This window comes from Triplophysa dalaica, chromosome 23 (genome assembly GCF_015846415.1).
Source record: "Triplophysa dalaica isolate WHDGS20190420 chromosome 23, ASM1584641v1, whole genome shotgun sequence".
NCBI lineage: Eukaryota > Metazoa > Chordata > Actinopteri > Cypriniformes > Nemacheilidae > Triplophysa > Triplophysa dalaica.
The window spans coordinates 11,443,105-11,458,979 of record NC_079564.1 but is presented as its reverse complement, the minus strand read 5'-3'; the positions used below and the strand labels follow the sequence as shown (position 1 = coordinate 11,458,979).

The following is a 15,875-nucleotide window of genomic DNA, read 5'->3' as shown; positions in this document are numbered from 1 at the left end:
TTGATTATTGACGCACAACTTAAGCAAGTGCAACATCACACTGAAACAAAGGTTTCTTTTAAGCCCATAACCAACCCTAATATAATGATGAGGCTTACCAAGATACACAGATTACACAGGTCCATGACTGAACTACATAAGTAAAGAATTATTTTTACTTTAACCATAACCAAAATTTCTAGTAAACTTGTCATTTAACTTAATTATTAATTTTATTTACTTATTACTTATTAATTAAAACTTATTAGTATAGTAATGTTAAGTTACTAGCACTCCAAAAATTAGGGTACATCAAGTGCCTTGATCTTTATGTAGGTAGTTGACAGATTTATATGCAAATATCAATGGTGTCAAAAATAAAAAAACTAACAAGGAAGATAAATCTCTCTTATGCTATTTTATATTATAAATATAAATACTAATATGTACACATGCAATTTATTTGTCAACTAACTGTTTGAACATGCAATATTATAAGAGGCCTTTTCTATTTACTCCTATAACCCGGAATTGGACAGTTTAAATTTTCTTCTCTAAGATTTACTTTGTGAGACGATGCACTTTCACTCTGGATCCTAAACTAAGATAAAATCCAGGATAGAGAGGTTGAGTGAATGTGGTTTTGACTCTGTAGATGAGGGTCATTGTGTCAGAGACTCTGTAGAAGGACAACATTCCTGCTCTGTGATCCACATACACTCCTATTCTACAGGAGCTGGACACTACAGGGAAATAAGTGTGTTTGTTATTGTGTATGAAGCAGCATGTGGAGTCAGAGCAGAGCAAACTCCAAGACTGATCATTACGTCCAAACAAACACCCACGACTCTTTCCACTCCTGCTGATGCTCTTATATGACACTGATATACTCACATCACCACTCCACTCAACCTCCCAGTAACAGCGTCCAAACAAACTCTCTCTACACAACACCTGCAGCCTTATTTCAAATCTGTCTGGATGATCAGGATACTGCTGGACTGCATTGGTGTTAGTGGCTGTTGTGTTTCCATCAGACAGACGGATGTATTTATTCACTGTGTTTAAATCCAGTGTGAACTGCCTGAAATCTGATGAGATATAAATACATTATTACAGTTTCACAAAAGTCAGAATTTCAAAAACTGGATGTTTCTATAATTGCACTTTCGTTTTCATTATAGTCAGATGTAGCATCAGTCATTTCTTACAACTTATTTTATTAATTTGGTATTTCAATATTTGTAACCTTTCTGTTTTCTTCATGCTGTAGTGCATTTAAATTACATAAATACAAAATTAAATGTCTTACATTGTAAGAACTCCTCTCTGGTCTTCAACTCATCAGAAACAGTTGTGATATATGAAACTGAAGACATAAACAAACATAATCAGTATAATATTCATATCAAATACATATTTTAAACAATAACACACAAAGAGTGTGAGGACTCTGTGTAAACAGGCCTGAGATTAGACTGCATGACTGTTTTGCTCTGGCTGAAAATCTGTGTGTATGTGTGTGTGATCTGAGCAAGAACAAACTTGCATGAAAAATATTTATACATATTTACATGCTTAACTCACACAGTCCACTTTGGATGCTAAAAATGGATGTTCAGAGCATGACCCTAAAACTTATACAGTGTCCAACAGTACTCGGTCATGTGTGATAATACAAGACTTCATTCAGATATCTTCTATTTTACCTTGATCAGATATATTATTTATCTTCTCTTTACAGAAATCCTGCAGTTTTTCTTTCAGCTGACAGACAGATGTTCTCACATCATCATGAGAGACGAGAGGACTGACAGTAATGTGTGAAACTGTAGATTCAGGAGGTGCAGAAAGACACTGAAAACTCTGAAGAAGAAAAAAAAGATTGAAAGAGTTTCATTATCTCCTCACTTTCTCTATTAGTCTGCATTTCAACCTCCATCACACTTTAACAGTGTAACAGTGTAACAGTATCTGTGCTACACCCTTCTGTTACTTTTGTTTTGTTTTCTTTGTGTTGTTTAGGATCTTAGTTTAACTTTTAATATGTTTTTGTATTTAAAACTTACACAATAGACATAATCTGGAACAAAATTGGATTACAAGTGCATAAAATATAAACATTAAACACTTTTGGCAGTCTATATGCAAAGAGGATTTCAAATCTCAAAGACATTCTTTTTGGTTCTCAATAAATAAACACTGCAAAAATTAAAGTAAAATAAGAATAGAGACTACACCTTCAGGAAATGAATGTGATTGTCTGTGTGTAAAAGCTGCTCCAGTTCAGTGTCTCTCCTCCTAAGATCATCAATCTCCTGCTCCAGACACTTCAAGACTCCTTCAGCTCGACTCACTGCAGTCTTTTCCTGATCTCTGATCAGTTGTGTCACCTCAGAGCATCTTCTCTCAATGGAGCGGATCAGTTCAATAAAAAACCTCTCACTGTCCTCCACTGCTGTCTGTGCAGAGCGCAGGAAAAACACACATTACAATCACATCTTACTGCCACACACACAACCTGTGACACACAGTGAACTTCAGAGTGAATAAAAATCAATTCAGCTTTATAAAATACAGTTTACACATTTCAAGGCACAGCAGTATGTGTGATACAGAAAATAACTTCTGGTTGACATATAATTGATGTACAGTAGTGATAGGGGGGAGCAGGAACGAAAGTACCATTTTTCATAAATATTTTTTAGAAATATATATTTTTGCTGTGGTTCAATACAAGTTGCACATTGGTTACACACAGTAACACAAAAAAAGTAAGACACAGGTGGGTCAAAATATAACACACCAATACAAGCTAGATTTTAGTGTTAGTGTTTAGTGTTACTGTGGTTTAATTAAATATAATTGACTATGAACTTATTGATTTGTAATGGCAAACATATTTTGTCCTTTATTTTTGCCAAAAAAGTAACCTACATTTTTTTCAAATTGTTTATTAAAGTTTTTGATTTACAATGTCTATCCATTTTATAACAATTTTAAAAGTATGAACAATATGAAAATTAAATGAAATTCGCATTTTATAGTATTTAAATATGAATGATGATAGAGGGACAAGTGTAGATTTGACATTTACTTCACCCTAGCCTTTAACCCTAAAGACAGAAAAGGCAAACTTCAGGATTCAGGTTACAGCACTAAATAACCTGTAGATTGATCACTTCTGTGGCACATGAAAGAAAAACACAACCTGAAAAATCGCTTCAGTAAAAAAAATCGCTTCAGAAATTTAACATCTGTGCTTGAAAAGTCGGAATTCAATCAGTAGCTATTCACTGCAATGTGACATCCATGGGCAAGGTTCCAGTCTCTTACCACTATGTTTTGATTGGTCGACAGATTTCTGCTGATAAAGTCCAAACTAACAAGCCACGCCCACGGATCTGATTTGACATTGATCAGTTTAAAACAGGACTACGCCTTAGTTAAATTAGGATATTTAAATCGTTTTTAAAAACATACTTTACAAAAAACCTTGCTGGTTTGCATCTTAAGACAAAACAATATTTTGTTAAAGTTATTCTTTTGACGGAAAACAAACTTGCTGAAGACAAACTTTATTTATTAATTTGGCACAATGGGTTGGGGCTTCCCTTAATTGTTGATCCCTGCTGGAATGTGCTATTTGGGCTTATGTATTTAAGTGCATTAGCAGGAAGCATTCAAAGGTAGGTGTAATGACTGCCCCTTCCGGTCTCCAAGTGATTGTTACTCAGTCGTTCTTGGCAAGTCTTTAAGGAGTTGTGTCGAGCGCCCGTTGAACGCTTGTTGTAGAACAGTTATGAAGCCATCCTACTTCTAGATGTTTGTTCGCCTTATATTATGATACTTAGTAACCCCTCTATTCTGTTTTTTCCTAGTTACAATCAAGACTGAGAGTGGTGAGGGGGAGGCTAGTCACGTGGATGAAGTACACGGTTGTGAGTTTGGAGCACCAGGTTGTTAGCACCTCTTAGTAGTGTTTGCTGTGCACATGTGTGTGGTTGAGAACGATTCTTTTCATCTAGTTTTCCACCCCTGAGGTAAGCTTTAGCCTTGTAGTTTCTAGTAATCAACTTGTCTTTGTGTATGGTCCAATTTAACTTTCCACATGTGATTGTGACCTGAGTAACCTTTATGCATGTTTGAGGATGTCTATTTTAAATCTTGTGAAGTTTTAAAATGACTGTTATAATAAACTTTGTGCATATTTGCATATGATAATTTGGGGTTGCTTCACTTCCTTTTTGAAATACACGTCTTTTTGTTGAATGCAACGACACGTCTCTGTCTTCTCCTTGCACCACCGAACCTGTGTTCCGTTGTGTTGTTGAATTTCCTTGGGTGCAATTTCCAGGGTGGCGTAGTCGTTATTTAAACCTAGCAAGAGAATAATGCCAATCGGCAACATTAACATATTTTAAATAACTTATTTTATTAGATTTAGGGTAAGGGTTTAGGTAAACAAATGTTTAACTGTGATACGTACAGGCATACACTAAACGATTACATTGAAAAGAGCAAGCCTTGGCCACCACAAGTTGCAACAACTCTCGAAATCCAGTACCTCAGAGGTATGACGTATTTTTGTAGGCTAATCGGAAGTAAGCGCTGCACTGGTTCCCTCGACCCAGAGGCATTGAGAGAGAGAGTTCTGACAAGGGAAATCCGAAACTGGAGCGTCACGTGATTCATGGAGCCTTCAGATAGTACCAGGAAGTTATGGTTTCTCTTTAAATTATATTTTATTTAAATTCATTAAATGGCTTTCGAATTTAAATTGGTTAGAAGTTTACCTCACTTGGTCTGTTTAGTCACAGCTCCATGCGTTACTGGTAACTTCCGGGAACTATTGAAACTGTAAAAAAACAGTTCCATTGGAGTCAACGTGACTCTCTTTCTCAATGGCTCTGCCTTGACCGAAAGCCTATGAATTTTTCCAATAGACTTTTGGAAGATCGCAAAAAAAGTTTATGATGTTTACGCGTTTTGTCTATCAGTATAATCTTTACAAATTAACACAACATTTGTAACCTTTGAAGCTGAAATACAATTGCAGAAGTAAAAAGCTAACACATTGCTATTAACAGACTCCACTTAAGGTCACTTGATTTCAACGTCTTCACCACCAAGCCTCCGACAACTCTTTCAAACTTTATAAAAAATGTGTTCCCTGGTAAGTATTTACTCCTTTAATAAATCTGCATCTACGTTTTAAGAGAATTGTGCCCATGTTGCATTATTTGTTATCTTAAATGCAGAATGACGTATAACAACCCCATGACACGCCATGTGCGTGTATGACAAACCTAAATATGGTGTATTAAGTATTTATATTTACCAGTAAATAGTACATTTAAGAGAGAGAGAGAGTAACTTCGGGCAGAGTTTTGATCGATCGTGATCCTTCTTTGTGAAAAAGAATGTAAACTTTTAAATATTAGTTCAGTACAGAAAATAATTACAATCCATCTGTGTCTTTATTTTTATTTGTGTTAATCAAAACAAACACAGTACAAAAAAGTTGCTGAAAGCACCTGTTGCTTTGCGCCTTTGTAACCGGCAGAGTAATCACTGTCTGATTGAAGTTTGTCCCTCGGCAGATATGGTAGCCCTCTGTCATCACCCAGCTCGCCGTGAGTGGCTAAACAGCTCATTTGAGGCTAGGCTGGTTTCTATAAAACCGTCTTTACTTTTGGACTCGGAGCGATTCACTGGTGTCCAGATTATTCCAGTCTTGTTACGTCTTTGGATTGCGGATCTCCTGTGCAACGAAGGTGTTTAACTGATTGCCAGACGCCCAGTGGCGGAGCTACACTTTAAAAACAGGGGTGTCAAAGGGGTGGCAAGGTAAAAATAAATTATTTTCCACAAAATGTATATAGATTAAATTAAAGTTGTTTATTTTCCAAAATGTACACAATTACATATGTATTAAGTATACAGCAAAAATAGAACAATAAGTATTCAAAGTGCTCCTTGGACTAATCAAGTCCAAGAGAAAAAACTGAGGTAAACTTGGACCCGTCAAAACAAGGCAGGAGTAGGCAGTTGTACACATTCAAACATGTACTACAAGAATAATAGTAGAACAACAATACAAAAAAAACATAGAGCCCTTTAACACTGACTCTAATGATAAACTTCAATAGTTGTTCCAGGTATAACCTGCATCTACCCATGGTATGGCACCACCAAGTTCACAAATACAAACATTCAGATTCAGAACAGCATAATTCTGCGGTTCTGGTGAGATGAAGCAAAATGTTTTACACACCTCATGAAGAAACCATAATTTGGAACAATTTGCTTGTTATTATTTACCATGAGTACACCGTTACTAATAATACAAATACTAAAGTAATACATGACGACAAAATCTGAGTATATTGAGGTCTAGCCTATTTGACAACACAAGGAAAATTGCTTAAAGACATCTAGACATGTTATGTTAAGTAAGGGATAATGTATAGCGAGGCGGTTGTCATAGCGAATACAACACCGACAGGCTGTTTAGGAGCCCGGCGTGAAGCGGAGGGATCTTAAATCAGCCTGAAGGGGTTTTATTCGCTATAACAACCACCTCGCTATACATTATCCCGCTTATTACATGGCTTATTATATTACAATAAATAATTTGACACAACATATTGATTTAAAAGGGAGTTTATTGATTTAAAAACTATTTATATTGCTTTCGCTAAAGAAAATAGTCCGTTCGGTCTCTACGGTTAGAATCCTGCGTCCATGGCAACGCTCTGTTTTTCATGACAACGGTCTGTTATACTAAGATTAGTGCTGCATTACACGTGCCAATATGAATAAGCCTTCCTAATGTCTGTGATTGTTGATGAACATTTGCTAACAACATGTTCTAAGCATATTCACGCAGGCGTGACTGTATTAGTCAGTCAGTTTCACGACTAGTTATGCTCATGAAGTATTAATGCTAAGCACTAAAGTGCAACGTCTCCCTTACTTCCCGTTATAACACTACTTCGTTTAATTTAATACCAATAAAAGCCGTACATACCAGCAACATGCTCTTCATCGATCCTGTGTGCTGTCGGCGTTGTTTTGGAGCCGTTTGGAGCACGTCACGAAAGAGCTGCGTGTCAGCTTAACCAATGAAAAGTGTAGCAGCAACAGCACGCTGCGGCTGCACGCTTGTGCGTGCTGCGTAAGGATGCATTCACGTCCGCTGGGAGATTTGGGAAATGTTCGTAAAAATCTAACAGTGTAATGTTTTCAGCGGGGTGGCAACAGGGGTGGCAAGGACTTCGTCTGGGGTGGCAATTGCCACCCCAACTAGCCCTCTGGCTCCGCCACTGCAGACGCCTACGGGTAGTCGTGCTGTGTATTGCCGAGGGTCTTGGGCAAAGCACCTGCCGGGTAGCTGTACTGCAATTCAGACGTAACGTCAAGAAGGTAATGTTGGTTGTTTATTGTTAAGAGTAGACCCAGGGGGAGGATTAATAGCTTGGAAGACGTGTAAAATTAGCCTGATTGTGTTGTCTTGACGTGATGCATTACTGCTTTTTATTGTCAATTCATTATAGAAATGTATTTAATGAATATGTGTAACGATTATGTAGGAGTGTGAAGATTGGCGCGAAGGGCTGCATTTCCACGGTGTCACTGTGTATGTCAACATTGCGGTAAAAGAAAAGGGTTTTTAGATGTTTGGACGCTATGTGATTATGTATGTGTATATTAAGCACTAATGTTAATGATGTTGTCTGCAGGCAGATTGCTCCTGCTGCTTTGCCTTGCCTAAATTAAGTTTCCTTCCTAGATATAAATTTTCTTTTCTTTATTATGGTTAATTCACCGTGGTATTGGCTGTTCAAGTAGTGTATAATTTTATATTCTTATCGATAATAACTTTTTTTGTCCTTTCTTGTAGCTGCTCACAAGGGAGGTTCCTGGTTCGGTTCTTACACATTGCTCCACGCGTTGTAGTGGTATACTGCACTTCACCTTATTGATTGAATTATTAGCTCGTAGTGGTTGTGCCTGGTGTGTGTGTGTGGGTGTGCGCGCATGCATGCGATTGTGGGCCCTAGTCCAAAGCACGGGTGGTGAACGTCGCGCGTATTCCGGACAGGTAACTTGCCTTGATAGTGAGCCAGTATTTCTTTTGTTAATTTGTTAATTGTATTGTTTTCTTAAACAGCCAATGCCAGGTCAGTTTTCTTTCTAGTCCAATCATTGTTGTTTGTACCTACTGCGCCTCTAGTGTGATGCCACCACTCTTCTAAATCATTTTTAATGTACAATAAAGTATTATTGTTTTTCTATTGAAAGCACGTCTCTGTCTAGTTCATCCTTGGTGCATTTCTATGAACCTACTTGCCTTAGATGATGTCTCAAGCAGTTGAGATGCAGAGTATATCCTGGTGTGATAGGCACCAGGTGGCGTAGTAAAGAACCATTTAACCTAGATCCGGTTAGCGATCCCCCAGGTCACACCTTCATTGCTGAAAAAGTCTTTCCTTTAAAACGTAGCAGAACTAAGTGCGCTCATCACACCACAGGGACCCAAACGTATTTCTTGCTAGCTTGCTCATACATGTAATATGTAGGTAATATATCAATAAGTATTATATTCCACCTAAAACACCACTTTCTGAACTCTTATGTCTGTAATTCGTAAATGAGTGGTTCCAACAATATCGTGTCTCACATCTGTCTTGGAATAGTTGTGTTGTGAACTCATTCTATATAAATTACTTGGTTATCATTTATCGTTATTGTGTGAACGTCCATTAAAGATCAAAGTTAGATAAAGTATACAAACAATAGCTGTTTGATTATGAAGGACACTTGAATAAGTGTTCTGTCACTGTTGTTAAGTTCCAGCGTGAAACAGAAGTACTGCTTCTTCTTCTTCTTTTTTGTTGTAAGATGGTAATCATGATACACTGCTTTGCGAGAAGGTGGAAGTTAAGTGACGCCGTTGTCAAAAGGGCCTATTGAGGCTAAGCAAATAAAGTGGGAGGAGTTGGATCTGATTTAAACCTTGCCCCCTGGATCTTTTGTTCTGCAGTGAGGACTGAAGACACTAGATGGCTACATCCTTTAGCTAAATGATGTTTTATTAACAAAGTTCGGGAGGAGCATGTGCAAATAATTAAGCAGCTGCACGGCATCAGAAATCACGCAGCTGCCCGGCATTAGCAATCACATCACTTATCCTTCCAAATCAGAACGAGCTCTATAAATTGTGAAACCGCCTTACCTCCTTCACTCATAGATTTTTGCAGCATACAGCAGCATGTCTGAGATCGACAATTCTGAAATGGAAAACAACGACTTCTTTGCCGACCAGGGTCCCTCAGAAAACTCAACCGCTCACCAAAGCACCACCACAGGACAAGAAGCTGTTACGGGTAAGAGGACAGAGACACCAAGAGGCCGCCAGCCCTCCCGCACGGTCCGTCGCACCCCAAAACGACGAAGCAACACGGCGTCATCTACTCCGCCATCCAGGGCATCAGCAGCTTCTTCCACCTCTTCCTATGCCTCGGCTCAACACTCGATTCCTGAGATGAGGAAATGGACCGTCGTAACCCTGAGAAAGGCTCTAGAAAATGCAGACATCCCTTTCTCCAAGAAGGCAAGAAAGGCGGAGTTAAACCACCTATACACCTCCAGCCTGCCCGGAGTTCTAACAACCGCTCCGACATCAAAACTAAAAGCCGCTGACAAGACCTGCAGCACCACAATCCTCCAACACCAGGAATCGTCTACTCCAACCGCGGCTAGGAAGAGGCGCCGTTCACCAAGCAAGCAAAGACGACACTCGGCCAGCCTAAGCCACGCCCCGGACCACGCGGACACCAGCAACCAGCCGGCTGCAGGATCACCCGAGTCCAGAACCTCCGACGACTCCACGCCGGCCCATCACCACCACGGCGGCGCGAGCACGCGCCCGCCAGCGGCAACCCTCCCTACCCTATCCCACTATCCTCCGTCCCACTTTCCCTCCGGTCTCTGGCCTGCAGCCCCAATGCCTTCAGATACCGCGAGGTTGCCTCCGGCACAGGCGCAGGCCCAAACCTTTTTCAATTTTCCTATTGCCACAGGCTCTGGAGCCGTACAAAGCGTGATGCCGCATCCGTACGCGGCTCCAGCAGCCGCCCCCTTATTCCCCAACACTCTATCCTACCCTAGCCACTGGCCTGCAGCCACACTGCCAATTGATAACGTGAGGCTGCCTCCGTTACAGGCACAGGCGCAGGTTCAAGCTTCCTCTACATTTCCTATTGCCTCAGGCTCTGGAGCCGCCCAAAGCGTGATGCTGCATCCGTACGCGGCTCCAGCAGCCGCCCCTTTGTTCCAACACACCACATCCCGTGCCGCCTTCACCATTCACTCCGCAACACCAATAGCCATCCCCCCGAACGAACCAGCCTGGGAACCTCCTCCCGTAGCCAGCAACATTACGGACCAGATATTAGCCGAAGTTCAGGCAGCTAGTTTCAGAAGCAGTCCAACACCCCACCCTAGTACCTCCCTATTCGTAACCAATATTCCCCTAGGCCACCCACTGAAGCCCCTCCTTGACGTCTCTCTCAGCCACATCATCCTCTCAGTCTCCCCCAGGACCCTACAATCTTATCTCACAGCTTGGAAATGTTTCAAATCGTTCCACGCTAGATTCATCCTAACATTCCCAGACTTCTCAATGCTAGCCATCACCTCATTCATCTCCCACCTAAACACCTCAAAAAACCTCCAAGCCAGTTCCATTAAAGGATACCTAAGCGGATTACAATTTTTCCACAAACTAATTTTCGGATCACCTTCACCCCAAATAGCCAGCTCACAGACCTCCATGCTGATCAAAGGCATCCAAAGAGCCCACCCCTCCCGCCCCGACCCCAGAAAACCCATAACACTAGAAATACTAACTAAGTGCATAATCACTCTCCGCCAAGGCTACAACTCCACGCACACTGCCCGCACACTGGACGCCATGTTCATATTAGCTTTTTTCGGTTTACTCAGATGTTCAGAACTCACTATCACATCCAAATTCAATCCAGACATCCACCCCACCATTTCAGATCTCTCCGTAATGGATGACGACACAATATCTTACTTTATTAAACAGAGTAAGACAGACCAAACAAAGAGAGGACATATACATATTTAATCTACCATCAGCTCTCCAACCATACCAAACCCTCCAAGCCTACCTCCAGCTCAGAAGCACACAAACCCTAATCCCCTCCGACCCTCTTTTCGTAGACGATTTCAACCGCCCCACCACGCGTTTCTGGTTCCAGAAACACCTCAAGCTAGTCTTGATCCAATCAGGCATCCCAGCCGATAACTTTTCCAGCCACTCCTTCAGAATCGGAGCAGCCACAACAGCGGCCCAAAAAGGACTCTCCCAGCACCAAATCCAAACACTCGGTCGCTTGTCTTCAGAAGCTTTCAAAAGCTACATTCGTTCCGATCGTTCCCACATTAAAGAAGCACACCGAACCCTCATTAACCAAAACCGTTAACCCCAGCCCGCCGGCAATCCCCCACACACACCAGCAGCTCACAACCACAGCCTTTTCCTATTTTTCCACACTGCCGCAGCAGTGCCACCCCAGCAGGGGTCCTTACCTACATCTCACACTGCAGCAGCAGTGCCACCCCAGCAGGGGTCCTTACCTATATTTCACACTGCAGCAGCAGTGCTTCCCCAGCAGGGGGGCTTTCACCTGCATTTCCCACTGCACCAGCAGTGACGCCCCAGCAGGGGCTTTTATCTATATTTCACACTGCAGCAGCAGTGCCACCCCAGCAGGGGTCTTTACCTGTATTTCGCACCGCAGCAGCAGTGCCACCCCAGCAGGGGTCTTTATCTATACTTCACACTGCAGCAGCAGTACTTCCCCAGCAGGGGCCTCCACCTGTATTTCCCACTGCACCAGCAGGGGCTTTTATCTACTTTTCACACTGCAGCAGCAGTGCCACCCCAGGAGGGGTCTTTATCTGTATTTCCCACTGCAGCAGCAGTGCCACCCCAGCAGGGGCCTTTACCTATATTTCACACTGCAGCAGCAGTGCTCCCCAGCAGGGGTTTCCATCTATATTTCCAACTGCAGCAGCAGTGCCACCCCAGCAGGGGTCTTTATCTACATTTCACACTGCAGCAGCAGTGCTTCCCCAGCAGGGGCCTCCACCTGTATTTCCCACTGCACCAGCAGTGACGCCCCAGCAGGGGCTTTTATTTCAACTGCAGCAGCAGTACCGCCTCAGCAGGGAGCTCTATCTCACACTGCCGCAGCAGTACAACCCCAGCAGGGGTCTTTTATCTATATTTCACACTGCAGCAGCAGTGCTTCCCCAGCAGGGGCCTTCACCTGTATTTCCCACTGCACCAGCAGTGACGCCCCAGCAGGGGCTCTTTATTTCAACTGCAGCAGCAGTACCGCCTCAGCAGGGGCCTCTATCTCACACTGCCGCAGCAGTACAACCCCAGCAGGGGTCTCTATCTATCTCACACTGCCGCAGCAGTACAACCCCAGCAGGGGTCTCTATCTATCTCACACTGCCGCAGCAGTACAACCCCAGCAGGGGTCTTTATCTATCTCACACTGCCGCAGCAGTACAACCCCAGCAGGGGTCTCTATCTATCTCACACTGCCGCAGCAGTACAACCCCAGCAGGGGTCTCTATCTATCTCACACTGCCGCAGCAGTACAACCCCAGCAGGGGTCTCTATCTATCTCACACTGCCGCAGCAGTACAACCCCAGCAGGGGTCTTTATCTATCTCACACTGCCGCAGCAGTACAACCCCAGCAGGGGTCTCTATCTATCTCACACTGCCGCAGCAGTACAACCCCAGCAGGGGCCTTCACCCGTATTTCCCACTGCACCAGCAGTGACGCCCCAGCAGGGGCTTTTATTTCACACTGCCACAGCAGTACCACCCCAGCAGGGGTCTCTATCTACATTTCACACTGCAGCAGCAGCTGCCGCCCCAGCAGGGGCCTCTATCTATATTTCACACTGCAGCAGCAGTACCACCCCAGCAGGGGTCTTTATCTATATTTCACACTGCAGCAGCAGTGCTTCCCCAGCAGGGGCCTCTACCTGTATTTCCCTCTGCACCAGCAGTGACGCTCCAGCAGGGGCTTTTATCTACATTTCACACTGCAGCAGCAGTGCCGCCCCAGCAGGGGCCTTTATCTGTATTTCACACTGCAGCAGCAGTGCCACCCCAGCAGGGGTCTTTACCTATATCTCCCACTGCAGCAGCAGCGCAACCCCAGCAGGGGTCTCTCATCTACATTTTCACACCGCAGCAGCAACGCCACCCCAGCAGGGGCCTTTATCCGTTGTTTACACTACCGCAGCAGTGCTACCCCAGCAGAAGCTTTCTTCAGCCTCAGACGTAGCGTCGTCCCAGTAGGGGTTCCCATACACGTCGTTTAAACCGCAGCAGCAGCACCTTCCGCACAGGGGCCTCCATCCACATTTCCCATGACTACACTAGTATCCGTACCGCACAGAAGCCCACAGAAACCAACCCCGCAGAGGCTCCAGCCGGGACCCTACTCAAAATAAGGCCAGCAACTCACAGCTGTAAACCTTGCTAACTTTCGGGGGGGCAATAACGCCCAGCTTTGGCTGCTGTCCTGCACTAGTCGCATTTTTGGGGGAAAGCGCTCGGGGCACGGGCAAACAGAGACCAGAGCCCTCGCCCCAAACAAGGGAGAGCGCTCCGGGGTCGGGAGAGAATGCCGACCCCGGAGCTCTCTCCCCGGACAGCACGCCAAATACGCATACTAAATTCTCAGCGTCACCACGCTGTCCCCCCTTTAATTATTTGCTAAGGTGAACTCGTGAAATGATGTTTTATTAACAAAGTTCGGGAGGAGCATGTGCAAATAATTAAGCAGCTGCACGGCATCAGAAATCACGCAGCTGCCCGGCATTAGCAATCACATCACTTATCCTTCCAAATCAGAACGAGCTCTATAAATTGTGAAACCGCCTTACCTCCTTCACTCATAGATTTTTGCAGCATCCCACCTCCACCCCGACTCCTCACCTTTAAAAACCATTTTCTACCAAAAAGTGGGGGAAAGCGCTCGGGGCACGGGCAAACAGAGACCAGAGCCCTCGCCCCGAACAAGGGAGAGCGCTCCGGGGTCGGGAGAGAATGCCGACCCCGGAGCTCTCTCCCCGGACAGCACGCCAAATACGCATACTAAATTCTCAGCGTCACCACGCTGTCCCCCCTTTAATTATTTGCTAAGGTGAACTCGTGAAAAAAAGGGTAACGGCTAATGCTAATGCACTGTCTTCAACGGAATACAGGAAATGAGACCAGCTGTTCGTTTTTGAATGTGTGTCAATGGGTTTTGTTATCCATATAAAAAATGTTCTCCAGCACTGCAGGAGGAGTGTCTTTTATACCTGCCAGCAGATTTTTTCTCAGAATCTCACCTTGTAAGAGTTCACAGTCTCTCTGAGCTCCTGAAGCTTCTTCTCTCTCTCCTGGATTCTCTGCTTCAAGTTTCTTTGTGTCTCCCCCAAAACCCTCTGTGACAAAACAAAACCTCATATATTGGCTATAATAAATCTGCATGCATTACATTATTCAAATTTCCACAATTAACTGAACTCCTCTATTTTTTTATAATGATAGGTAATAATGTTTTAGCATCGTATTTAGCATTACTGTTAGCATTAGCATACATGAAAAGATGACACAGGTGTCTGTTTCAGGTGTAATCATACCTGTTTCTCAGTTCTTTCATCTTCAGCTGTTACAGTGTCATGATTTTTATGTTCATCCATCAAACACGGATAACAAATACACTTCTGGTCAGTGCGACAGTAGATTTCCAGATGTTTATTATGTTTTGAGCAGATCATATCATTGAGTTTTGTAGTGGGATCCATCAAATGATGGCGTCGGTCTTTGAAGAGACTTTCATGTTGTTGAAGGTGATTTTGACAGTAAGAGTTCAGACACTCCAGACAGGACTTGACAGCTTTGTATTTTCTCTCAGTACAGACGTCACACTTCACATCTTCAGGTCCAGCGTAACATTGATCAGAAACATCAGTTTGAAGTCTCGTCTTCTTCAGTTCTTCCACCATTTCAGTGATCATCACATTTTTGATTAAAGCAGGTCTTGATGTGAAGGTTTGTCTGCATTTTGGACAGCTGTAGATTTTCTTCTGATCCTCCTGATTCCAGCAGTTTGTAATACAGCTCATACAGTAACTGTGTCCACAGGGAATAGTCACTGGATCCTTCAGTAGATCCAAACACACTGAACAGCTGAACTTGTCTTGAGACATATTCCCTTCTGCCATATTTCACTAATATACATACAGAGAGAAAGACGTGAGTGTTTCAAAAAAGTTTCGTTTTCTCTGAAATGAGCAGTTGAAGTAGTTTCCTGGTGTTGTCATCATGAGATGTGTGAAGAACAGGTTAATCCAGCCTGGTTTTCTTCATCTGCTGGGTGTGAGTTCATACGACATATTTTAAAAACATCCACCAGGTGTTGTTCTCTCACAGATTGACATACAGACATACAAACAATTTGGAGGCCAAACCTTAATGCCTTTTAACACAATTGATCTTTTTGAGATTTTGCAGTTTTCCATATTAAAGATATGATAGAAGACCATACCGGCTTTCTACTGAGAGGAAACATGTGAACCTCTGACACATTATAGATGTTCACACTCTCTGACTTCCTATGGCTGCACTACAAGAAAACTATAAACCAAAAAATATAAACAATACATTTCTTAATCTGACATTACTTCTTTTTTTAATCTAACAGTTATTACATTACAACAATAACATTATTGCAAATTCTACAGACCATGCTTATGGAGTGCTTGGTGGCCGTGGGGAGG

The 15,875-nt window shown here is 43.0% G+C and overlaps 1 protein-coding gene across 1 annotated transcript; it reads right to left on the bottom strand.

Annotated features, from left to right (window-relative positions):
* Window positions 1-291: 291 nt before the first annotated feature.
* LOC130412950 (tripartite motif-containing protein 16-like) lies at window positions 292-15,403 on the bottom strand. Its single transcript, XM_056737768.1, has 6 exons — window positions 14,736-15,403; window positions 14,442-14,537; window positions 2,220-2,441; window positions 1,689-1,845; window positions 1,292-1,348; window positions 292-1,070 (listed from the first exon to the last, which is right to left on the bottom strand). Exons 1-6 carry the CDS (start codon window positions 15,318-15,320, stop codon window positions 541-543), a joined length of 1,647 nt encoding a protein of 548 aa, XP_056593746.1. The 5' UTR covers window positions 15,321-15,403; the 3' UTR covers window positions 292-540.
* Between the last annotated feature and the right edge of the window lie 472 nt (window positions 15,404-15,875).